This window comes from Nyctibius grandis, chromosome 14, assembly GCF_013368605.1.
Source record: "Nyctibius grandis isolate bNycGra1 chromosome 14, bNycGra1.pri, whole genome shotgun sequence".
NCBI classification, from domain to species: domain Eukaryota; kingdom Metazoa; phylum Chordata; class Aves; order Nyctibiiformes; family Nyctibiidae; genus Nyctibius; species Nyctibius grandis.
Window position 1 is genome coordinate 4,367,739 of NC_090671.1, and position 24,836 is coordinate 4,392,574.

The 24,836-nt window shown below is 45.8% G+C and overlaps 1 protein-coding gene across 1 annotated transcript in view; it reads left to right on the top strand.

Annotated features, from left to right (window-relative positions):
- The first annotated feature begins 766 nt into the window (after positions 1–766).
- Positions 767–24,836, top strand: part of BICDL1 (BICD family like cargo adaptor 1) — a 46,724-nt gene continuing 22,654 nt past the window's right edge. Inside the window, exons 1-2 of the mRNA XM_068412874.1 lie at positions 767–1,108; positions 5,776–5,991. Coding sequence (XP_068268975.1) covers positions 767–1,108; positions 5,776–5,991 — 558 coding nt within the window. The remainder of the gene's footprint in view (positions 1,109–5,775; positions 5,992–24,836) is intronic.

Consider the following 24,836-nt stretch of genomic DNA (forward strand, 5'->3'; position numbering starts at 1 on the left):
CAGTCTTAGCAGACGTGGCAATATACAGTTTTAGCCCACCTTACTCTGCTTCAGCCTCCCTCCCGTGGCACGAAAGACGCCGGGATCTAAGGGGGGAGAAAGTCAGCAAAACCAAAACTGAAAAACCAACTGGTCCTGCTCCAAATAGAGTCTCATCCCAGAGAGAAAAGCACCATGAGCAGAATTGACTACAACTCCCAACGTTCACTGAGGCTGCTTCTACAACAAATTTTATCCGGGAACACCCTAAACAATCTGAAATTGAAAGCAAGCCCCAGTGGTTGTTGGAAGCTGTAGTCAGCTCTCCAGGGGTGAACTACTGAGTAGGAAGATCCTGAGAGCTGCTCTCGCAACCAAAAGTGCCCAGCTAGGGATGTGGAGGAGCAGGTAGCCAGCGGGAAGAAAGCACTGTGCCCTTTCGGGGGTGCCAAGCTCCCTCCTTGGGCTTTTCGGGACACCCCAGTGTTTGGGGGGGGGGGGTTGGCCTGGGCCTGCAGCAGGAGCAGCGAGCCCCGATGGCAGCGGGCGGTTCCAGCAGGCGCAGCAGGGTCCGCGCCCAGTGGAGAAGCACAAACCTGCGCACACAAACACCCAGCGGCCCCGTCCCTGCGCCGCCGAGCGCGGTTCGCGGGCGCTGCCGCCGGCGGGGCCCGGCTCCGGGGGGGGGGGGCGGGGGCCGGGGGCGGCGGCGCTCCCCGCCCAGCAGCCGCAGCCGCGGGCCGGGCGCGGGGGGCGCAGCGGAGCGGCGGCGGCGGCGCGCAGGGCCATGTCGGCGCCGTGCCTGCGCCTGCCCGCCGCCGGGTCAGCACCGGCGGAGGCGGACAGCGCCGGCGGCATGGAGCCGCCCGCCGCCGCCGCCGGGGCCGCCGCGGCCGCCGCCCTGGAGCTGGCCCTGGAGGAGGAGCTGGCGCTGCTGGCCGCCGCCGGGGAGCCGCCGGAGCCGCCGCCCGCCGCCGCCGCCCGCGACCCCGAGCTGCTCTCGCTGATCCGGCAGAAGGAGAAGGACCTGGTGCTGGCGGCGCGGCTGGGCAAGGCGCTGCTGGAGCGCAACCAGGACATGAGCCGCCAGTACGAGAGGATGCACAAGGAGCTCACCGACAAGCTGGAGGTGAGGCCCCGCCGCCCGCCCTCCCTCCCCCGGCCCGCAGCGCTTCGCAAGGGCCCCCCGCTTCAGGGCCGTGGCCCCCGGGAGCCCTGCGGTCTCTCCCCGCGGAAAGCGGCCCCTTCCCTGACTAATCCCGGGGGCGGCAGGCAGGTACGGGCCCTGCCGGGCAGCCCACGGAGCTCCCTGTGCCGGTGACGGGGAAGAAAGGGTCTAGGAAAATCCTCTTAGGCCTGGGGGAGGCAAATCTGCTGTTCTTCCCCCGCGCCGGCTGCGAGCTGGCGGATGGGCCTGGGGATGGGCTGCAGCACCTTGCCTCGAGAGGCTGCTGTGAGTGCTGTTTTGCCCCAGGACCCAGGTACCACCCGGGCAAGGAGATGTGTGCTGTGCTTGGCTTGTCACGAAAATGGCTCAGAAGTTAAATTTATACAGCGGGTACTGAGCTACAGAGCATATGTAACCCTTATGCTTAAGCTGTCGCAGCTAAGGCATTAGGCATGGCAGGAGATAAGCCCTAATGATATGTCTCTCTTAGCTGGTTGCTCTGAAAAATACCTACAGGTAGCTGGAGAGAGCTGTTTGCCAGGAACTCAGTGGATTGAGCTATTGATTGATTTTTAAGGATGAAATAGAGCTATTACAAAGAAAAAGACTCATGCAGTCAGCTTCTTTTGGAAGAACTCTCTTGCACAACTATGTAACAGAGCCACTGTTACCCCACTCCTTTTCTCAGAGATGCTCTTGAAATTTTAATTCTCCCAGCAAGTAATACTGTTCAGAAAGCTGAGAAAAGCCTCTCTTGGCTTTCTGGAGAGTTTGAACAGTGCTGGATTAACATTCAAATTTCAAGTCACAGCCTTAGACCAGTTCTTTCTGCACAGTCCTGCATATTCCTGTGTTCCGTCCTCACAGACTTATACCTCTCAAGTTCAAGACAATTTGTGAAATTACTATATGGCCTTTGTTCTCCTGACAAAATTCCTCTTTGTTATTAAAATTAGCACTTTACCCTAGCTGATCCCTTCCTCTTTGCAGGGAAATCTCTCTGCATTTACTATTCTGGTAGAAACAACAGTGAAGGTGACATTTGCTCAAGTTGTTGTTTAGTGGCACTATTTATCAGATTAGAATTTCCCAGAGTATTCAAATTTGCCAGAGCAAATGTTTTCAGGCTGGTCTTTAAGCAAGAACAGACGTATGTGGCGTTGTGCTGACGTGGTTTTCCTGATGAGTTGGAGTAGAACCTTTCCTACCGCTAAAGGAAAAATTCACAAGTTTAGGTACTCGCTGAGCTGCCTGTTAGCGAGTTCGGGAGTCTCCAATACCACTCACTGTTTGCAAAAGGTAAAGATGAAAAGGAGAGGGGAAAGACTGTGACTTTGTAGTACTTTAAATAACATCCTCCAAATGTTTACCTCTGCTCTTACGGGCCCATTCAGAAGGTGAATGAAGGGATGATAAACACAGCCAATTGTTTACATCTTTTCAGCCCATTACTATTGCTCTAACTTTCCAGTTGAATAACAGATTCCTGCTTTTCAGGCTACCCATGTGATAGGAGTTAGTGTTATCTACTTAAGGGTCAGATTTTTCTGCTGGGTTTGGCAGATCTAAGACAGTGCTACTTCACACACAAAAAAAAAAAATCAAACTTGAACATTAATCTTCTACAGCACAAGCCTGCTAATCCTAGCCTCTGCAGATTAAATGTTGGCCTCCTCCTGTTGCCACTGAAGGGAACAAAATTTCACAATAAGCCTTTCAGTTTCAGAGGAGCAGGGAGGAAGGACCCACATCTGTTACCTCCTTCCCTGTGCTGAGAACTTTCTGATGATGACCAGAAACCAGGTCTCATCTGAGATCCTTGGTGACAATTGCACCTGATACAGTGATGTTTAACTAGCATTTAGGAGGAGAGATTTTCTCGCAGTTAACAGTTCAAAGTTGGTTACAAGAGGTCAGTGAAGCCTCTCCATTTCCCAACAGCCAACATGCTGGCCTGCTCCTCTGGTGCTTTGCCTCAAGACTAAATACTTTTTAGTTTTGTGGGTTCGTTACTGAAGTGCAGCATTCCTACCACACACCCACTCTGGCAACTCTTTCACTTCACAGCCTGAATTCAAATTCATTTCTAATCATGGAATTGAATCCTGTAATAAATTCTGATATGTGATCCTAGTCAGTTTTATCCCCTGTAAGGGATTAAAACAGCTAATGCCTCTGTTCTTCTGACAAGGAGAAGCTTGCCCTGTCCGAGCATGTACGGACCCTCTTTGTCAGCTGGGCAACTCCCCCTTGCTGTCATTTCTTTAAATGAGGACTGGCACAGCTCAGTTAACCTCAAGAGAAGCTGCTTTTGGAATAAAATGTCTTCTAGAAAGCAGTTCTGTGTAAAAATCAGTGAGCAGCTGGTAGATGGAGAGACACTCAGAAAACAAGAAACTCTGCTACGGAGGACAGCAGTTTGCCCTGTCATCACTACGTGCAAAAAAACCCTATCCAGATCTGCAGCTGTGCAGGTGCTGGAGGGAGGGCAGGCAAGGGGAGACGGCTGCTGGGAGAGGAAGAGGCAGGAGGAATCAGTCAGTATGTCCCGTCTGATTTATCCTCCCTCTTTGCAACAGCCTCTCTGTGCCCCACTGCACTGTTCTGGTTTCTCCACCACAAGAGAGCAAACTTGGTATTCTTCACCTCCCTCTAACTCCAGCCTTTGTGGTGGCCGTTTATTGGAGCTATATGTAGTGTGGATTTTCTTTTGCAGTAAAGGACTAAAGTGGGTTTTAAATGATTGACAAGGTTTATCTGTGGCTTCTAAATCACATTTGAGTATGTCTGGGGAACTTCAGCTGCAGCGCTGCTCCTCAGCAGGCTGAAGTTTCAGCTTCCATTTAGAGAAGGCCCTGGATCTTTCTAAACGTTGCCTAGCAGTGAAGGAGACAGAGCTATAAAAGACAGCATTTTCAGTGTGCCACTAAAAGTGAAATTGCAGCTGCTCCAGCCACACTGAGGCTACAAGCAAGACTTCTTTGCAGTGGTTGTCATGGGCCTGGTGCTGGGATCTCATGCCTACCTATTGCATTAAAAATAATTATAAGAATACCTAGTGCTCTCATTTGCAAGGGGTGCTCACTCTTTTAGTGTCTGAAACACAGGGAAATACTTTTGCTTTGGGCTAGGGTTTTTAATCAGCCTTCCCTCATATTAGAGGGTTTTCCAGAAAGTCCTGAATTTGCAAAAGATTTGGAAGAACACAAGCAGGGTGCTGCTACACTGCGCTAGAAGCATAGGAAAGGATTTGGAGATAAAAATCAAGAAAGAGAAAACATGGCATCCTCTGCAGAGCAAGAGATGGAAGATTAGTGATAACACAGGCCAGAGGGCTGCTGGAGAAGTGGAGAGCTTTGACATTCAGACCTGCTTGCGAAGGTGGCGGAGACCCTGCAAGGGAGGGCTGTGTGTCATCAGCAGTAGGCACCCAGGGGAACCAGCCACCTCACAGCCTGTGTTTCTAACTAGCAATGAAAAGCCACTTCACATAAATGCAGTGCAAGTTTTCTTTTCCTCCTAGCAAGTTTATTTTCCCCTCCTATCATAAGCACCATGGGGATTGCTCACTGGGGGATGATACTCTGGGAAAAATGGGCGAGTGCTGCCAGTACTGAGCCCTGTGAGTTTCTGTTCTTTGCTAAAACACATTCCTAAAAGGCTGGTGAATCCGATAGAGAGTAGCAGCAGGTTATTCTGGGGAACAGAAGACAACCAACAAGGAGAGGGCTTCTGCTCTTCAGGTTTCCCTGCTAATCTTGGGACTTGCCCATGTCCCCAATCTGTGATTGTTCTCCAAGTATGCACATGGCTTCAGTCACCAGGGGAAATTCAAGCTCAGAGTTTCAGAGCTGGGATTCTTTCAGACGGGCACTAGATAAATCTGGTTTGACCTGATTTGCAGCTCTGTTTCAATCAAGCCCTCATTTAACTGAGCCTGTAAAACATGCAAAAGTTCCAGCAGATTCATGCTGTCCCTCATTTTCTGGCCAGTCCAAGCAGAGCAGAGTCTCCAGAACTGAGAGTGGTTTCTAAAAAACCTGCAACCTAAAACATACATGTACATAATGTCAATAGAAACAACTCCATTGCATCCATTGCCATTCCAGAGCGGACTGCATCAAACAATAGAGTTACTGTGCACTATCAAACTAGCCGACAACTAATTAGGTCAGGAATAGAAGGAACAAATGGATAGATGATTCAACTGTTGTTCATAAGACCCATATGACAAGAAAGATGCCTCATCTAGATTCCGTATCAGCAGTAAGGATACAGTTTGTGTAGCTTTGACGATAAAGGCAATTTTTAAAAGAATTATGCCACTGCCCACTGAAATATTGCTTTGGAGTTAATGCCTATTGACACACAGCCTGCTTTACTCTTTTGGCAGCTGTTTCAGTAAAAATTCGATGTGTTGATCTCCAGAGGCCAAGGACAGGCCAATTGCTGGAAATGGAAAGCAAGTTTAGTGCCAGTGACCTGCCCTGACATGAGATTGCCACCTCCATGGCATCGTCATGCTCTTTCCTGCACAAAAGGTTTCAGCCCCAAGCACAGAGGAGGAAAAGGAGACAGCGGTCACTTTGTTCCTCCCTTCCTAACCTCTTTTCTCCCCTGTTATCTAGCACCTAGAGCAAGAGAAACACGAACTAAGGAGGCGCTTTGAGAACAGAGAAGGAGAATGGGAAGGAAGGGTGTCTGAACTGGAAAGCGACGTGAAGCAGCTGCAGGACGAGCTGGAGAGGCAGCAGGTTCACCTGCGCGAAGCTGACCGTGAGAAGACACGAGCTGTCCAGGAACTCTCCGAACAGAACCAAAGACTCTTGGACCAGCTCAGCAGGGTGAGTCACCGTGGCACAGTGAGGGCAGGCACCCAGACACCTTGGTCATGGAAAGGCTTGCAGCTCTGCTATAAACCACCTTTCAGGCAAAGGAGTGGGAAAGCTTCCTCTTTAAAGGAAAAAAAAAAATGGTTCTGCATCTGGTCAGATTATATGGATGTCCCTATAAAACATGCTGCCTTTAAACTGAATTTTACACCTTTAAGGAGTGCTGCATTTCATTGGCAAAGCAGTTAAGTTTCTGGGTTGAATAGTCATTTACTGCATAGATGTCTCTCAACTGTTTTTGTATCTAAAACTGATTTAGAAAATCTGTTTCTGATTTACAATTAGGCTGAACAAATGTAGCACACAAGAAAAAGGCAAATCTGTGACAGTGAGGTGAAAGGCTTTTCGCTGGCCTCCCTTTTCTGACATACATTGGCTATAATGTTGCAGAATTGAACATATCATGTCATTCTAACATGGTGTGTCCCTGCAGATAACTTTGCCACGGTTAGATGTGTGTGAGAACCTACCGAAATTCCTCGGAATGGCATGTTTCAGCAAAGAGCTTAACTTGCTTCTGAATGAAAGAGGGGTTATAGCGAGGCTGCTACAAATCAGCCTAATTGACTGAATACTTCCAGCATGGGTTGCTTTCTGACAGCAAAAGACATAACAGTTTCTGCCTCCTCCCCCACAAGTTAACCTGTCTTCTAGAATTAAGAGCCTTGTTTTTTTTCTCCCCACTGGACAGTTAGTACAAACCATAATTTCAATGCTTGAGAACAGAGTTACTCCAGCAGATGAAAGCACTTTCTTCTCACCAGTTGCTTATCCCCCAAAATAGCACAGAACAAAAACACGCACCACAGACTCATGCTGAAGAGGCCCATCTAACGTTGTAAGAGCACATTTCAGACTAGATTCTGTCAGGCAAGTCTCTGGGGCTGACACAGGGATTGCCTAAGGGAGGGTGGAAACCTTGATCACAACACTAGGACCAGAAGACTCTGAAATGGGCCAAGTGTACAGGTCTCTTCACTTGTCTTCACTCACTCTGGGTATGCACTTTTCCTGTGCCTCTGGAGCTAAGAAGAGCAGGTCTTGGGTATAACACACTGTATGGGCACTTGAGGAAATCATTCCTCATTCTGCTACAGATTTTCTTGTCAAGTACTAAAAAAGCCACTTAGTCCTTGGACTTTTTTTTTTTTTTACACTGGCTTAAAAAACCCAACCAACAAAAAAAATCTGCAACTTCCTTAACTCAGGAACACTTCTAAGTTTATCCACATTTTGAACGCAGTATTTACCAAGAAAAAAAAAAAGTGTAGCAGATGAGCTAGTAAAGATCTTTCACCTCTCTCTGGATGAAGCCTATTTCACATACATGGATGAGAGATTCCACCCAAGCCCTTGCAGAGCTCCTGTGTTGTGTCAGGTTTCTTATCCAGGGCTAAGAACTTCGCTCCTATCAAATCTGGTAACCCTCAATGATTTTCTGTGTGTGCATGATTTCCATCACTGGCTGGGAAATGTAAGATTTGTTATAGTCCCAGCACAAGCACACACTGAAAGGTCAGTCTAGAAGATGAGAGGAAAACCAGACAGCTTGCTTTGCGCTTTAAACCACATGGGATTATCCTCATGTGACACTTGTGCTACAGGAGCCTCTCACCGCCCAGATGCTCAGAGAGCCGCTCAGGTAAGCTTTGTGTAAAGGAACCACCAAGTTAGGTCTACCAGTATGCAATGTCCAAGCATGGGTTTTGTTCCCTTAACTCCCTATTACTGCCAGAAATAGTCTCCATCCACTTTAGAATTGCCACATCCTGGGAAGAAGTTGAGTCTTGGTGCTGCCCTCCCTGCTGCAGCCCAGCCCTGCTCCCAGCTTGGAGGACTGTTGTTCTCCAGTGCAGGTGAGGCAGACTGACAGAGACAGCTTACGCTTGCTGAGGCACTATTTGGTGCTCACTGAGTGTGTCACCTAGCCAAAACTTGGTAGTAACTCAAATATAACAATGGATATAGCAAAGGTGTAAACAGTCTTCCTAGAGTTGTGGGAATCTGGGCAAGTCTAGCTCTTTAAATTTGAATTTCTACAGTTTTTAGCAATTAATACCTCATGGCCCAATTTCACAATACTTCAGCATCTCTCTCCCAGGGAAGGTGTTCCCTTGGCACTAGGCTCTATATATAAAATGACAGTCTCAGCCTCACAAGCTACCAGTCCCCATGGTCCTGCTTGCTCAGGGTCCCTGGGCTTCAGCCCCTTTTACCTTGAAGCAGGGCAGCATCCACCATCTCCTTCATCCTACCCCTCCTCCTTCCTGCTGCTGTGATATTCTTTCACCAACTAATTAAGCTTTAGGACATTTTTTTAAACCCTGCCTTCCCCACAGATGAAAGGCCAACTCAAGCACATACTTTTTTCCAGTCCTAAACCTGGCACAAATGCTAACCAACCAAGCACACAGTCCCACACAAGGACAGCAAAGGGACCTGGAAAGCTCTGTCTTGCAACTAAAGCGTGGGACTGAAAAAAATCATCCTCAATTCTGGCAAAGACTGATAAGGAAAACTCAAGGATAGGGATTTTAAGTCTGTTCCAATCTCTAAAAATGGGGATAACTGTCTTGCCTCAGAGTCACCAAGAGGCTAAAATAAGGTTCATAAAATGATTTGAGGTCTTCATCTGAGATGATGGTATAGGAGAACTTTACATATCTAATAATAGTAAGTAGGCTATAAGGAACTTTGCCTCCTCTTGAAATACAGCCTTTGCTATGGTTCTCTGCTTTTAGCAGAGCAGAGATACTGCCTGGGGTTATAACAGTATTAAGCCATGGGGAAATTAGGTGGGCTGGACTGGGAGCTCATAGTGAAAGACATGATTCAGATGCCAAAGATCAAGTTTAAAATCTCCACAGTAACCTTATTTTTTATTTTGCTAAGTGATGATTAAAATCCCTTCTGCATGTTGATTTGATTTCCCTCCCCCTGCCTCGGCACAGCAAAGCATGTAGTCACTCTCAGCAGTATGTCCACACCAAGCTAAATGCTGATTTTACCCATGGGAACTGCAGGGCACATTGCGAGCAGTGTGCCAAGGTAGAGACCACTCACCATAGACGCTCAAAGATAAAGTATAGGAGTCAAAGTACAGTTTTGCCGAGAAAGTCGAGACTTGGGAATTATTATGTGTTCTGTTTCCAGCTCCTTCAGTCTCTGCCATCTGTTTCAGTTCCCCATTTGGAAAAAAAATCCTATGCTTTCTGTCCTTTTATGTTATACAATTTGGGGGGAGTTGGTATAGGGAAAGGTCTCCTCTTACACATGCCCACAGCACCTAACACAGCAAGAGTCCTGTCCCCACCTTTGGGCTTCTAGGAGCTACTAATGCAAATAATAATAACAAGCAACCCTCTTCCTGTAATGAGGCAACATATTACTACTTTGTCAGGAAGTGAATGAAAAAAGAATTTCACACTGTTTCTAAGTGGCTTCACCAGATGGCTTTCCCACACATTTCCTGCTACCAAGCTCTGGGCTCCTGTGTAGCTGTTTGCTACATGTAGCTTGGGCGAGGATGTATCCTTCCCCGTTCAGTTGGGCTTCTTTTATGGTACATAGAGCATAAGGAAGTAATTTCACAATGTCAAGCTCAGGTAGTTTTTGCAATGAAAATCTCTTTTCAGTGGCAGGAAGAAGCGTGTCATCTTGCAGCGCTGAAATAGCTCTTTGTGTTTAGAGAGAAGCGCTCGGCTGCCGTAGCAGCCCTCAGAGGGGCCCTCAATCACCAAGTTCTTATATTCAGTCAGCATCTAGTGCCAACAGAGTGCTACAAAGAATGAGGTGTTTCAGTCAGTCCCTCCGGTACAGCAAGAAAATAATCAGCCAGCCCACAAGTCTCCAAAGGAGGTTTTATTTGCTAGCCACAAAACCTTCCTTTCAGTAATACTTCAATTGAAGGAGTTTTGTTTCTAACTTCGCGCTGTAACACGCAGCATAGCTTCAGAGGACTGGCAGGCACTGCCTGGCTTTGATTTAAGAGAAACATGTTTTTATTCAAGAATGACCTGACCATATTATATTCTCATTTCCAAATCACTTTAAATACATCCTTTTGTGGGCAACAACATACTTACCAGAGAGGCAGCTTTGTTGTCAATTATTGATCTGAAGAGCTTTCTTCTGAATGGTTGGTTGTTAGGTCTTTCAACGTAGGAAGAATGTTGGGTTTAAGAAAACCAGACTAATCATTGAAAAAAGTTACTGGAACAAGTGTGCTGGACAAGACTCACTACTTTTGCCGTGACAGAGATCTGTAGCCATTACACTATGAGCTATCTTGCCTTTAATTCCTTATTTTATCTGTACAGATGCTTAATACAAGCCTTCTAATGTTTCTTGTTTATTAAGTTGTCTCCAGTAGCCCCGCACGGTATATTGGGAAACTCCTCGCTTAGCACAGAGGCAAGTACCTCAGGCTGAACTTAGGCACGGGGTTCTGCTTCAGGGGGTTTATTTTTAAACAGAAAAGGATCCTGGGTGGACATAGGCTCAAGAAGGGTTGTTTTGACCAGCCCCACGTTTCAAGGTGCAAATCAGTCACTAAACTGAGTTCTTTTTCATAAAAAGCCTCTTGTTTTTTCTGTGGCTCCAAGTGTTTACTGGAGCTACTCAGTAAGGAGTAGCTTACCGTAAGGAGCTCCATACTGAGCTACTTAATAGCATATGGAGTCCTGCATAGCAAATCTTGACCTGCATCACCTCTGAGCACTCTAAATTCAATGGAGGGGGGAGATTGCATGAGAAAAGGCAGCATCCCTTCCTGTTGAAGGGCCTGAAGTACCTGCTTCTCATGGTAGCTTGGGTAGGCAGACAGCCCTTCCAGCATTGCTCTGTGCTTGGGATAAGGCACACTTCTGTTATACATGGTGGGGTGAGAGCAAAGCAGATACCAGCATGAGACAGAGCCAAACACTGAAGCCAGCAAACCTCCCATTAGCCACATCAAGCACCCTCCAACTCCCTGCCCCTCTGGAGCATTAGCGGATCCCAGCACCACATAACCAGATACTGGATCGCCCAGTGAATATGGATTAGTGCACATGCAGGAAAGGCAGAGAGCACTTGTTAATAATTCAGCTTCATGCCACATCAGAACTGGAGTGCTGAAGCTTTCTACGCTAAAGCTGTAAATATAGGACGTGACTGCAGCTGCGTGTTCTTGCCTGCAAAGTCCTTCAATGAAATGATTCAGTGCCCTAGAAGGTAATAAAGAAACATCTTGAGGTCACTGCTGAGTGACACTCACCTACCATCCATCTAGGGGAAGGGAGACAGGCAGGAAGAAAGGCTCAGCCCTCTGCCGAGAGTCTGGCCAAGCCTGCAACACCCATTAACCCCATTTTAGGGTACCCAGAGCTTCAGGAGCTGACTGGAACAGGGCCATCCAGACACCAACGCAAAATGCAGCAAACACCAAAGAAGTAGTTTCAGCAAAGATGGGGTGCAGGCACCCCTACAAAGTTTGCCCAAAGATTTTTGCCCCCATCCATTTCATACAAGATTTTTACCCTTGTATCCTTTGGTTTAAGTACTGGTGATCGCTGAGGGAATGGGCAGAAAGCTGTACATGGAATAAAACAGTGGCACATGCTACTACTGAACCACAGTGCAAAGCCCTCCCCAGGGAAAGGGTTAAAAAAATTACTATTAAGGTAAAAAAAAAATTATGTTACTATTAAGGCAGTGGAACTACACAAATCCCTGCTCATGGGAAAAAGGATAGCATCCACCAGTCCCAGGGGCTGGGTGGGACCCTCATCCTGCCCCGGGGCAGTGGAGCAGGTACCCTGCCATCCCTGGGGACCCCTTGCTGTTGCTGGGTGACAGCACACCACGGTCCCAGCTGGTGATGTTGCTGTGGCAACCGGGTGTGATTTCTCTGCTTGTAATGCCACGACAGTCAGCGGGCACGCAGGGAGACGCGCTTGTGACGTCCGAGGCAGGCGGGCAGGCAGCAGAAGCCTGTCTGCCACCCCCGTGGGCTTGGCTCGCTGCCGGGTCGTGTCCCCAGCATCCGCCACTTCATCCCCCGTTTCCTCCTCTGTTCACAGCAACTTTTCCCCCAAAATCACCCTGGAGATCTCCCAGTCCAAGGCAGCCTGCTGTCCATACTACCCACAATGAGCTTTTGAGCCTTCTGGGGGAAAGGTAAACATTTTATTTCCTTGGTAAAAAGAGCCCCTTGTGAGCAGGTCAATCAACCCACACAAAGGTGACTCCACCAGGGCTTGGCACAACACATCTCCCTCTGAGTGTCCAGCTCAGGGCGCACAGCACAACAGAAGTGATTATCTGCCAGAGCCACTTAACCTCCCTGCTGTGTATGGCTTGTCTCACATCCTGAGGCTTGTGGTGCCTGGATGGAGCAGCAGAGACTGGTCCCGTGAGACATCCCCAGAGCCCAGACCTCCTGCCCTCCACACCTTGGGCAGCACATCAGCATGGAATGAGTGTCCAGAGCATTATCTAGGACAAATATGCATAAGTGTTAAGCACCTGGTAGTCAGCCATACACTGCTCTTCCCTGCACTTCAGCCAAGCCCAGCTCACAAACCACCTTTCACCTCTAGCAAGTGGTTCTGGAACAGATTTCAGGAGTTTCTGCAAGACTTCTGCCTGGAGACATTAGCAGCACCACTAAGCCATGAACATCTGAAAGCAGGAATCCAACATGAAACTAAAGTTGAACTTGTTCTGAGATGGGGAGATAAAAATCCGAACGAGTCCCTTTCTCCCCTCTTGCACTGCACTAAAAATTTCAAGTGGCTATTCTGTTTGGGTCCAGGTCTTTATGTTTATAGAAATTGTTTTATTATGCAGTAGCTCAGAGGTAGGAACATGTGGGCAGAAGAGATTTTTTTCAAAATATTTCTGCTTATTCACACTTGCTATAAACACTTCCTCCAGGAGATTCTAGAAAGTAGGACACAGAAGGTGTTTGCATCCAGGCACTGCATTACTAGCTAGAACGAGAGCTAAACATGATTGAAGGCTTTGCAATTATCTACATAAGAAAAACGCAATTAAAAGCATTTGATCTTTAAAGAGCCATTCTGGGTTATAAAGTTTGCACACCTTATAATGAAAGTCTTCAAATTCCTGTTTTTTTTCAAGTAGGATTGCTTTCTCTAAATGCAATTTAGTAGACAATAGCTCAAGAGGGAGGTCTCTTCTACACTGAGGTTTTTTTGCCAGCTGTATTAGGTGCTCTGATTACCCAGGAAATCAGAGGCCCCTTGCAAAACAGCCTAGAGCTTAATCAACATTTTGTTTAGAATGGCATTTAGCAAAACCCAGTTTATTTTGAGCACAGATATAGGATCAGCAAGACTCTCTTGCTGCCTTCTGATGGATGCCACAATGCGATACAGAACTGGCAGTACCACCCATGGGGATGGGAAATGCCACCATAGATGGGAACAAGAAGCTGTCTGGAGGTGAGAATGCAATAGGAAACAACTGACAGATTAGGACATAAATCAAATGACCTGCGTGACAGAGCGACTGGGGTAAAAGGCTGCTCGTAAGTAGAGAGCATTTCATTTGGAGGAGATATAGGTTGGCCTAGCAATTTCATTAGGTATCCTCCTGCAGCGGCTCAGTTCTGTAGCTGCAGAGATTTGCATCAGATTTCCTTCATGGACAGGATCCCTGTCAGTGTCTCGGGGCACTGCCAAGATCAGGACTGTTGGGAACACTTCCATTAACTGTTCTCATCGTCTCCTAACTATTCTTCCCTGGAAGGTTCTAATGTTGAAGCATGTAAAGAACATTTTTAAAAGGAAGAATTACTTGGATAGTTTCAGCTGGGTTATGATTCTACCAAGATTACCACAGTAAAGCAGATGTACAATAAATGTAGAGCTATCACAGAACATTTGCAAGATCTGGGGATATATGGGTACCTAAGGCATCCAGCTCACTTGAATTTGCTCTTTAAATACCATTTACTAGTTCCACTGTGCAGTTCATCTGACCTAAAAAAAAAAAAAACCTATTGTGTTTTGTCTTCATTGCCTCCCCCTTCCCTTTTGTCCCTCAGTCTTTCTCCCCTCCTGGATACATCTCAAAAATCAGCTGAAGCTTAAGTTACCACCAGCCTCAGGCTGGCAATTGTCTCTGCAGTTTTGTTCCTTAAGCTGATATGAGACCACGTTATCCCTCAGTTCCTTTGAGGTTAGCTTGGCCTCCACTTTCAGTACACCAAGAGGGGAAAATTTAGCCTTGTGATTCCCTTGTTCTCTATATCCTTGGAAGTCTGTTCCTGGATCCACTTCCAGACTTGGCACAATTTTCTAGCAACATGGGTCCTCTTAGAAAGCTATTCCATTTGGCAACTATTTAGCATAATTTGTTCACGTTTATTTGTTGAACAAAACACCATTGTATTTGGTTGCCTACCAGCTCAGATCAAGGAAAACTGAAGTCTTCTACAACTCAAGTGTAGACCAGATTTGTTGCTCACACCAGGGCCACGAGACAGGTACAAACCTTAAGACTTGCTAGAAGGAAGGGTCTATACTTACAGAAGAGATCCATAGTCCCATTAGCTTTTGCAGGCGAAGTGTTTCAGGACCAAGCAAACACCCACAAGTATTAACAGAAGGGGACCTTTCAGAGAAGTACTTAGAGAGTTCTCCTTTGTTTCTTTACTTGGTTAGCAAGCGTTTTGCATAGATTTTATTGTAACAGCAGAAAACTGAGGCACTGAAAGACTAGGCAGTAATTGTCACTGTAAGCCAACAAACAAGATCCTAGTAAAGGAAAAATCTCCTCTCCACTTTGGCAGACTGCAAAGAGTTTGAGCTTTTCTCTTGGTCTTACAGAATGGGGATGAATTGGGGTGAGTTTGTTTTTTTTTTGTTTAAAGTGTGGATTAGGAATTTAGTGAGCTATGTCCCATACTGAAAGTATACCTCCCCAGGAAAAAGCTAGTAGTCCAGACATTGCTCCTTTATAGAGTTTAAGCATCATTCTCCATATCCCTTACATAAAGGACAATGTGTATAAGTTGCAGGATAAGAATTAGACAACAAAGAAAAACATCCTAGCTGTAAGGTTAGCTGAGTAGGAGAACAGGTGGCCCAGAGATTCTACAAGGTCTCCATCAAAGGAAGCTTTCAGAAAGTGACCAAGTAGTCACCAGTCAGACAGGGCTGGCCAATTTTTGCCTTGGCGTGAGAAGAACTAGGCAAAGTTAAGTCTGAAAGAGGCCTTCTGAGGTTTCTCTATCTTTTATGCAGGCAAGACTTTCAGTAACATCAGGTCAAGTCTTCCTGCTATTTATGAATATTGAAAGAAAGGGGCAGAGAAGCCTGAAGGAATACTCACAAGACATAAGTGATCTCTAAGGCTTTGGAACAAGCTTGCATTTTCACTCTGCATGGGCATAAAATAACTGAGAGGTGAAAACAAATGTAAACAGGGGACTATTCAGAAGTAGGTTCCAACCTTTACTTGAACATGAGCTATTGAACAGACTCTCATACTGGAGGAGTCACACCTTCCAGCAGATTTATGTTTAGATGAAGCCAAATGAGAAAGCCTGAAATGACTGTGCTTGTTCAAAAGATTGCTTGTAGAATTTAGCAGTGTGACAGTTGTCCAAATAACATCTATTGATCGGCTATGAAGTTGCACAGGGGTTTGCTAACTCAAAATATTTCTGTAGTTTTTGCCTCTAATCCAGAGACATTTATTTCCCTAGGCTTTACTGGATGTTGTATTTCACCCTGTGCACAAATTCTTCCTAAATGTTGTGCTGCTTACTCTTTATTTCCCTCTCCACTTTAATGGAAGGGACCAGACATCTTAGTGAAGACTAACTAATAAATATTCAAATTATTTAAGAGCTCCAGGCAAATGCTCATTAAATCGATGATTTCATTAATCAATGAAATCGATTACCTCTTCCTGGGGCCTTTCTGTGCCAGAAGCACTGGTGCCATGGGCACAGGCCCTTACCCTGCAGAGCTGCAGACAAGGAGGGGTCTCCCAGTCTTTGGGCTGCTTTATCAACCTTTGCTGGAAGAAACCAGTACCCCCAGATCTGCTGAGCTACCCCATATTCATCTCAGTCAAGGCAAGACAGCCCAAAAAGCCACTATTCAACCTGCTCAGCCTCATCTGACTTGTTTTCATGGTATGGAGGAATGAGCTCAGCCCAGAGGGAGAGATGGAAAAGGATAATACACACTTGGGAACAGCATTATATTTTTTCCTGCCAGATGTAATTGCATATCCCTGGTGCTTTTAAAGCTAAGTAAACACAGGCACCTCAAGATCTCCCAGGCAGCACCCTGCCTTCACATGGAGCCCATGCTGGACACAAACCCCAAAACAAGCAAGTAGAGAATGGTGCCATTTAAGAGCAGGACTGGAGGCAGGCAGAAACATTGCTCACAAGCAATTTTCTTGACTGGCTGGAATAGACAGGCCAAGCACCACTTTCCTTTGAACCCCTTGAAGGGGAGGCAGGTGCCACTGCAGAAACCTCTACTGAGATTGTAGCCACTGATTTGTACAATCTAAAACAACTCCTCAAAACCCACCTACAGAGGATTAACAGGTTGATTTACTTCATTTAAAGAGGACTCCTCCATTCCAGGCATTACCCAACCCAGCAACTCAAAGCTGCTTACCAAGATTAACTCTGGCGCCACAACACACAGCCCATCAGCTGCAGGCTGGCTCTCAGCAGCTCCTTCCTTTCAAAGGAGTCATTTGCATCAGGCTTTGAAAACTTGGGAAATTCTTTCTGTCTTCCCATCCTTCATAATCCTCCATCAAGAAACAGTACCACAGACTAAGAAGGTCAAGTTGGGGGAGAGGGAAGGAGACAGGCAGCCTTTCTCCGTTCATTCCAGGTCACTGCCTCACCTCAACACAGGAAGGGAAGATTTGCCCAGTGTGGGACAGTTCCAGACCACACAGCTTTAGTGCTCCTGTTCCCAGACATGGGCCTTCTCCATCAATCTCTCCCCCTTCTCATGGCCAGGCAGCACACTGCCAAGAACATATTTTGCTATGTGAAACAGATGGTGCAGAAGCCTGTCCAAGCATGAACTTGTTCAAATGAAGATATTAGCTCTCCTTCTTCTTTTAATCTCCCTAAGCAGAGCTATAAGCCACCCCAGATCAGGGAAAACTGCCTAATCTGACTAAAATGCCTGCTCAGACTCACATACCAAGTAGCCTGTGATGTTAACCCTTCCCACAGCTCAGGGAATGGGACATAAGCACCCAGAGCCAGCTGGCCATGGTGCAACTGGGGACAGGGAAGGAGGAAACAGCTGGTTATGCTGGAAAGCCATTGCCAAAGCACACATCTATGCCTATATACCCCCCTCCACTCTTCCCTCACATCACTTGGCATATGAGACATTTGCATGAGGCACCTGCTAGTATTTCAGGCACGTGAAGTGGACAGTTTTCATTGAGCTTGTGTCAGCACCACAGACTGAAATGGCTTGTTTATACTTACACAGTCTGCTGATGCCACAGAGTGCAGACAGATGGGCAGCCATCTCGCAACACCACGAAAGCCTTGTCTGCCCCTTTGCGCAACAGTGGATGAGGCCACTGCAGGATAAGTTGGAAACATCAAGGCCAAGTTGCTGCTGCTTTAGTATCACAGAGAAATTTTTTGCTTGAGTACCAACAGTCTCCCATATTCACCACAGAAGAGGCGGTACTTCAAAGGCACTCAAATAGTCACTTTTCAGTGCATTCCACCAGCATCGTTAGGCAAATGTCCATAAATACCCTTCTCACATATCTTGTCTCACTGAGATTATCCTTGTCTCCGTGGCAACTGTCAGATGATGTATAATGCTGGCAGGGATTAGCCCCAATGAGCCTTATAACCCTCGTGTAAATTCCTACTCTATGAGGAGACGGGGCCAAACACTCTTTCCTGGTAATGTTAAAACATTGCCATAAACAATATTAAATCCAAGAACCTTTCAGTAAACCTGAGTAAGGATGAAAACTAATGTGGAGCTTTTTAAGTGGTAGTATTTGTCTTGTCCTCCAAACAAATAAACTTGAGACATGAGAATATACTTGGCGTTTCACAACTTGACAAGTAAAGCTGTATTTTGAATCAGTACTTAAGAGAAGGCTTGTGCTGAAAACTTGGGCTCTAATATCTTTATCTCCTTTGTCCCTTGGTGCCAGTGGGGATCACGCTGGGAAATTCCTAATCCCCACAAGAGCTTAACAAATTTATGCTACGCTTTAACCTATTAATTTCTGAAAACTAGCCTGGATTCAGGTCAGCACTTGAAATCCACGTGCATACTTTGTCTGACACCAGTTGTACTGAGACTTTCTGCCTCTGAACAAGCAGCTATGGGCTGCACCCTCACACCCCACTCCTCCCCACTGCTCAAGCAGACATGACCAAAGCGTCAAGTCAAGGAGGTACAGCCCCAACACCACGAGCTCTCTGCAAGTGGAGCATTTCTCTGTTCCATACCATGTTTGGGCCTGGTGAGGAACAAGTTGTTTGTCCCTTGGTACCCCATTTGGCCTGCCTGGGCACCCAGAGGAGGCTTTTGCCACGCATGGTACTAACATCACACGGATGAGACCTGTCCCCACATAGGAAAAGCAGAGTACACCAGTGCAGGGAGTCAAGCAGCGCTGCATTATACATAGGTGTTAAGGGTTGGAGCACCTAAGTGGTAACAAACAGCCTGCACAACTGCACAAGTGACACAGTTAAACTACTTGTTCCTTCTTCAGTTCATTTGAGTCTTTATAATGTCCCAGCTTTTGGAGATCTGCTCTAATTCAACAGAACAAAAAAAAAAAAAAATCTTTGAGCAGAGCCAAGGAAAGGAGGCTAAAAGAAGCACCAGCCTCAGCAGCAAAACCAAAACCAGACACACTACAGCAGAAATAAAAGTATTTCTGTAATTAAGCAAACAAATCTCTGGCACAGCATTGTGTCTATATATGAATTCAACAACGTGCTATGGCTGATATCTATTAGACTAATCAACTAGATAGAGCTGAGAGAGAGGAGGGGGAAAAAGGTCTCCAAGATTGTTCCAGGAGGTAGGTCACAAAACAGCCAAGCCAAGGGGTGATGGGGAAGCCAGTGTAGGCAGGGTAGTGACAAGCAGAAGAAAATCCAAGTCTTGGCACATGCTGGTTAGCAATGATGCAACATGATTTCTTTGCGTGCCTCTGTGGACCTGTTCGCTCCCCAGCCATCTGCCAATTCCAGCACACACCTCATCACGTGCGCAACAGGAGAGGGAAAAGGCGTCAGTGGCTTAAGGCAGGTGATTTTTAGCACAAATAGGATAAAAGTCTTCCTAACTAACTTACATGCCTATGTACTGGCAGAAGTTAAGCTACACTGTTTTAGACACTCCTGCACACAGCAAGGACTCAGTAGATTTAGTATTGCAACCACAGGCTTGTGCACATAGAGAAATTCAGCAACAGCAGCAGGAGGAATAAAAACTGCTGGGAGCTGAATACCATGATCTTCACTGTCACTGATGACATTATTCTTGCTTTCGGGCAGTAAGAGGAAGAGAAAATTAATCATTTATATGCAGCAATGCTAGGGAAGATCCCAGTTTAAAATCTTACTGTAGTAGCATAAGAACTGGAGCAGTAGATCAGCCCATGCTCAAGTACAGGATAATCCACACACACTTGTGCGAGGCAGCCCTCTCTGCTGAAGATAAAGCCATAAAAGAACGTAACTGGAAAGCAATGAAAGTTGATGCAGTTAAAGTATGAGCACACTCAAACAGGGCTTCAAAATGAAGCACACTCCAACAACCCAGTAACTTGTCAGGGAGACTTTGAAGCTGAAGAACAGACGCTGCCACACCACTGTTGGTGTGTTTTACTTGGTGTACTTTAGCTGGTCTCCTGTTACCTAGTTAGGGCCAGAGAGCACATACACAGGGTACATGACACTTATCAGTACTTTTGCTTAAAAGCACCAGAGCCAAAACCAACAGCATTTTCCCCACCCTCTCCCCTTTCTCCCAAAGGGCACCTGTAGGCCTTTACACATTCTGCCCCTCCAAGACAAATCACTGAGGCTGAAACAGGGAATTTTGGTGAAGGAGGGAAGCATGCTCCCCTTTCTCTGTTCGTGAGAGCTTTATCAAGGGTGCTGCTTCTTTCCAAAGCCTCGGCCATCAAAACTTAACCACCAGGGAAAAAGCATCTTTTCTCAGCATCAGACACACAGGACAGGCTGCTCATTCTCACCGCACCTGTCAGTACAATGTTCCCCAATCTGAGATCTCGTGCAGTGCTCACAGGTCTCCACACCACAGTGTTGGTTTGCAGGCAGCCTCGTGGCTTGGTTGCACAGAAACCTGGGCTGCAATCACCCCCAATCCCCATGTCTGCCTGGCACCTGCTCCCTGCTGCGTGCCCCAGCCCAGGCTCACCACAAGCTTGCTGTGTCTGCATGGGATCAGTTGTCAGAAAGCAACAGCCTCAGTGCCAAAAAAAAAACACAGCTTGAATGATTCTTATCACTCTAAGCAGCATCTCAGACTGCAGGAGAAAGGGCTTTCAAATCAATGACGCCCGACCTACATTTGCAAACCTTGGCTATAGGTGCAATTCTAAGTATAGCACATGTGTGCCAAATTTGCTGCCCACAGCCAAGCACAGAGCCTTTGTCTGCAATGCTTTCAGTGGACTCTAGTTCACACGCATGTCTATTATTTGGCAGAGCATAGTATATTTTACACACCATCCTACAGTATGTGCTGCACCCACCTTGTGTTTCCACTAAGTTTGCTGTCCACATCTATTTGCTTTATTTTTTATTTTCAAGCACAGCTTTTTGTAGGACTTAAAGTACCAAAATGCCAGTGAGTTTGCCAAAAGCTGTTATTTAAATAAATTCATGCAAGAACTTTTAAAAGCTAGACTGTAGAAGGATGAGGCTCCAAGGAGAGAACCACATTCTTGTTTCTGGATTCTCCCATCAGCCAGAGACTCTGGCCACAGCAACACCCATGCAGTCTCTTCAGGGGAGCATCTCACCTGCATAAGCAGATCTGGCCACTTACAGAAGTGCTCAGCAGCTTCCCAAAAGCTGGGTTACAGGTGTTGTTCAGAAAACTTACCCTCAACTTTGAATACACCAGATGTGGCTTAATTTAGCAGCTCTGGCTCGTGCTAGAAGTTACTATTACATATTTGCCACTACATACTGCTATCAAGGTGCAGACTGCTCTGAAGGCCAAGCCCCTGCCCTGAGGATCTACGACTTAAGGACTTCATCCCCTTAGTGCTTACATCTGTGGCACCGCACAAAAAGGTAAACAAGTACTTCTCTGTTCAAGCATCTGCTGCACTGAGTCATAAGCTGAACCTTAGTGGAAATAGAGCAAAGCTGGGCTGAGAGTAGACAAGTGTTCATGTCCATACTACATATGGTAATGTACAAAGTACAGATCTGTATTCCACTTCAGCAGATCAGAGAGCTCAGATGTTATTACTAATACATTGTAATTATCTTTTGTCAGCGATCACCAGAGCAAGGTCTGCCTCGTGCTTGAAGTCTGCTCCAAAGACCTTATGCTCTAAACTGATCTTTTCATGCTGCCAACAAGGGAGAACAATTCAGGAATAGCTGGAGGCTGCTGAAGTACAGAAAGAAGTATTGCTAAGTTAAATGGTATCTCTAGAAGCTTTTTGTCTGCAGCTACCCAGCACAGTTCTTTTTGTGTTTAGAATGACAGATCAAATACTAGCTGACCAAGAAATATTTTTAAGTAAAATGTTACCTAACAGCTCCAGAACAATCCTTCAAGAAAGTAGATTTGGACCTTTTTATTTAAGCATTGCAATTGTGACATGCTGCCATGGGGGTTTAGTTTTTTTCCAAAACTTTGTGATGCACTTGCTCATTTTTATGGCACTTACCTTTCATTTATGACCCTACTGCACCTATCAGTGATAAAAAAAAATTTAGTGAAGAGAAAGCTTTAATGGATTAGTTTGAAGCTGTAGCTCCCATACTGGCCAATACACAGTACAGGATTTAGGTTTCTTTATTTGTCTGCAGAAAGCAGCCACAAGTTTTACTGCATCAGCTACGAGAAATAAGCCTTCTGCACACAACACCTTCTATCTTGCTTCAGTCAAGCCAAACTCAAAAAAAGGAGACTTCTTAGCTCTTCCTTTTCTGGGTTTTGAAATAAATTTATCAAGTTGTGAAAGAAACAAGCAAACACATCAGTACTGTTTTTAAGAAACAGCCTGATGGAAGTTATTGGGAGTCAGGCTTGGCAGGGATTTAAAAGCTAATAAAACATCTCCCAGGTCAATCTACCAGAAAGCTTAAATATACACCTACATTTTAGAAAATGTTTTCTCTCTTCGTGTCTGAAGGCTTCCTGAGAGAGATTAATATATTTTAAGCCAACTCCTTGAATTTTGCCCCATCTTTTTTGGCATCCACTCATTTCACATGCAAGGGAATGGACACCAGTACTTTCATGCACTCAGACGTGTTTGTAAGTGCAAGTTTGAGCATCAAGTCTACATACATTGGAAAGCCTTTGGTTTGTATATTACTAATAAATCCTAAAAGAGTATATTCTGAGCTTAACAGGGTGCAGAGATGAAGATTTTGAGAGCAGAGCTGCTAGCCTGCCATCACATATTGGATATCCCCAACAGAACTTGGTTCATTTTTTTTTTTAAATAAAGGAGATAGACTGCTTAAAGCCAGAGTAAGAGACTGCAAGAAACTTAATTATTGTGTCTTGCTTCCAGGCACAGACATTAGAGTTCGAACACCTCCAGGTTTAAAGTCTTAGACTAAAACAATTTCATTAAAAAATAAATTCAAGAATGGAGCTGTTCTGACTTCTGGCTACCAGGGGAAGACAGAAAGGCCTCTCAGAGCAGGAGGATGTGTTACATTTCTCTTTGCCTCCACCATGAGAAGCTTCTGCTTTTTTCAAAAGGTTTTATTGACCATGTTAAGTCTTTGTGTTTCCAGTTCAGCTACTTCCAGACTAGTCAGGCATTTTGTATTTCATTAGGCTATCACCTGACCCACACTTATGGCTTACTAGAAGTTTACTGGAAGAAATATTTTTCATCCTTTAGCTCAAGTAGAAAAGTCAGACTGATCTCAAAAAATCTGGATTAAAAACCCACATCAAAGGTCACTCAGCCAAAATGCTCTATCAAGATAAAATATGCCTTTTGTCAGGGAAAAATAACTTATTCATGGAAATTAAGCATTAGAAATGCATTAGAAGTTATCTAGAAGAGCAGATGACCGAACTTACTGATTGAAAACACAAACCATCCAGCTTTCAAACTGTACCTGTTCCCTCTGCTAGGCCAACCCAAAACTTCAGGAACTGCAGCCTCACACACAGGTGTCAGGGACAGCAGGCTTTTTAACCTGAAGGTTCCAGACCCCCTTGCAACACACACAACCCAAGCTGGCTCCACTGAAGTTAATGTGGTGGTTCCTCTCAGCTCCACTTTAGCATCACCGGACTTGGTTATTTAAGCCATAAATATTTACAAATATTCCATTTACAAATAGGTAACTAAATTGCAGAGGAACCAATGCTTCATTTAAGGTCACGTGCAGCATCTGCACAGAACTGGAAGAGCCTGCTAGTGGTACACTTTATTACCCTGTTCCTTCTCAACAACCGAGGAGACAAGTTGCTGCCAACAAGCCCCATGTTCAGCTCTCCATTCAGAGCCCTACAACAGACACCAGCCCTGAGAGCCACTGTGCAAGGCTGTCTCATCTCCCACATTTCTTCTGCAAGCAGAATTTGCATACAGAGAGCATGCCTGCGTGCACTACTTAGCGTTGCGTGTCCTCCAGGCACACTTTGTCCTCTGAGTTATCTCCAGTGCTAATTTATTACAGCATTCAAAGCAGCGGGCCTCCGGCAGTCCCTCCCACAGGAAGCAGGCTGACTCATTTTTCCACACACTGTATTTGCCTCTCCACAGGAGCCAAATGCTTGGGTCAAGAATAAGCCACAAAAAAAGGGATGCTCATGTTTAAGCACCTCCTAAAACGTGTGCACAACCCACAGCCACTTGTGAAGCAATTTCTTTCATTCAAACAATGAACCGAAAGACATTACACCCAGCTATAGTTGCCCCCCTATGGCACACAACTGTCTTTGCTTCTGCTCTAAACAGCAGTTCCTAATCCTGTAAGATGATTTAGCCTAAGCTAATGGGTTTTGGCCTCAGCCAAACAGTTATCTGAGCACTTACTGAAAAACAAGATGAAGACCACCATTTTGCATTCATTCCCCTAAGCCCTTTGCCAAAGCATTCAGATGTTTGCCTTGCAAACTGGTTCTCATGTGTCACCTACCCTTAGAGGAAGGGAAAAAAAGAACAATTACATTGCCAGGAAAACCTTGACTACTCTTTCACGCTTTGCTTAGTAATGCAGCAAAAGTTCACTATACCTATTAATAGGATTTTTCAAGGACACTTGGAAAGAAAAAAGTAGCAGTACCTTAATATGTCAGAGTATTAGCAGCAGTTATCTCCAGCAGCACTTCCAGCTTTCCAGCCACGAGAAGCATGGGAAGCAATCAAAGCCAGCCAATGTAAGCACTCCACCCCTAAAAACAGGCAATCCAGCTTCAGGCTGAGCAGGCTCAGGTTTTGTGGAGGTTTCTACCAAGGAACTAAACATCTCCACTCTAACAACACCTCTCCACCTCAATAGGCAGGTGCAAGCCCAGCACCACACAGAAAAAAACCCAGCTGCTCCCTGTGCTCTC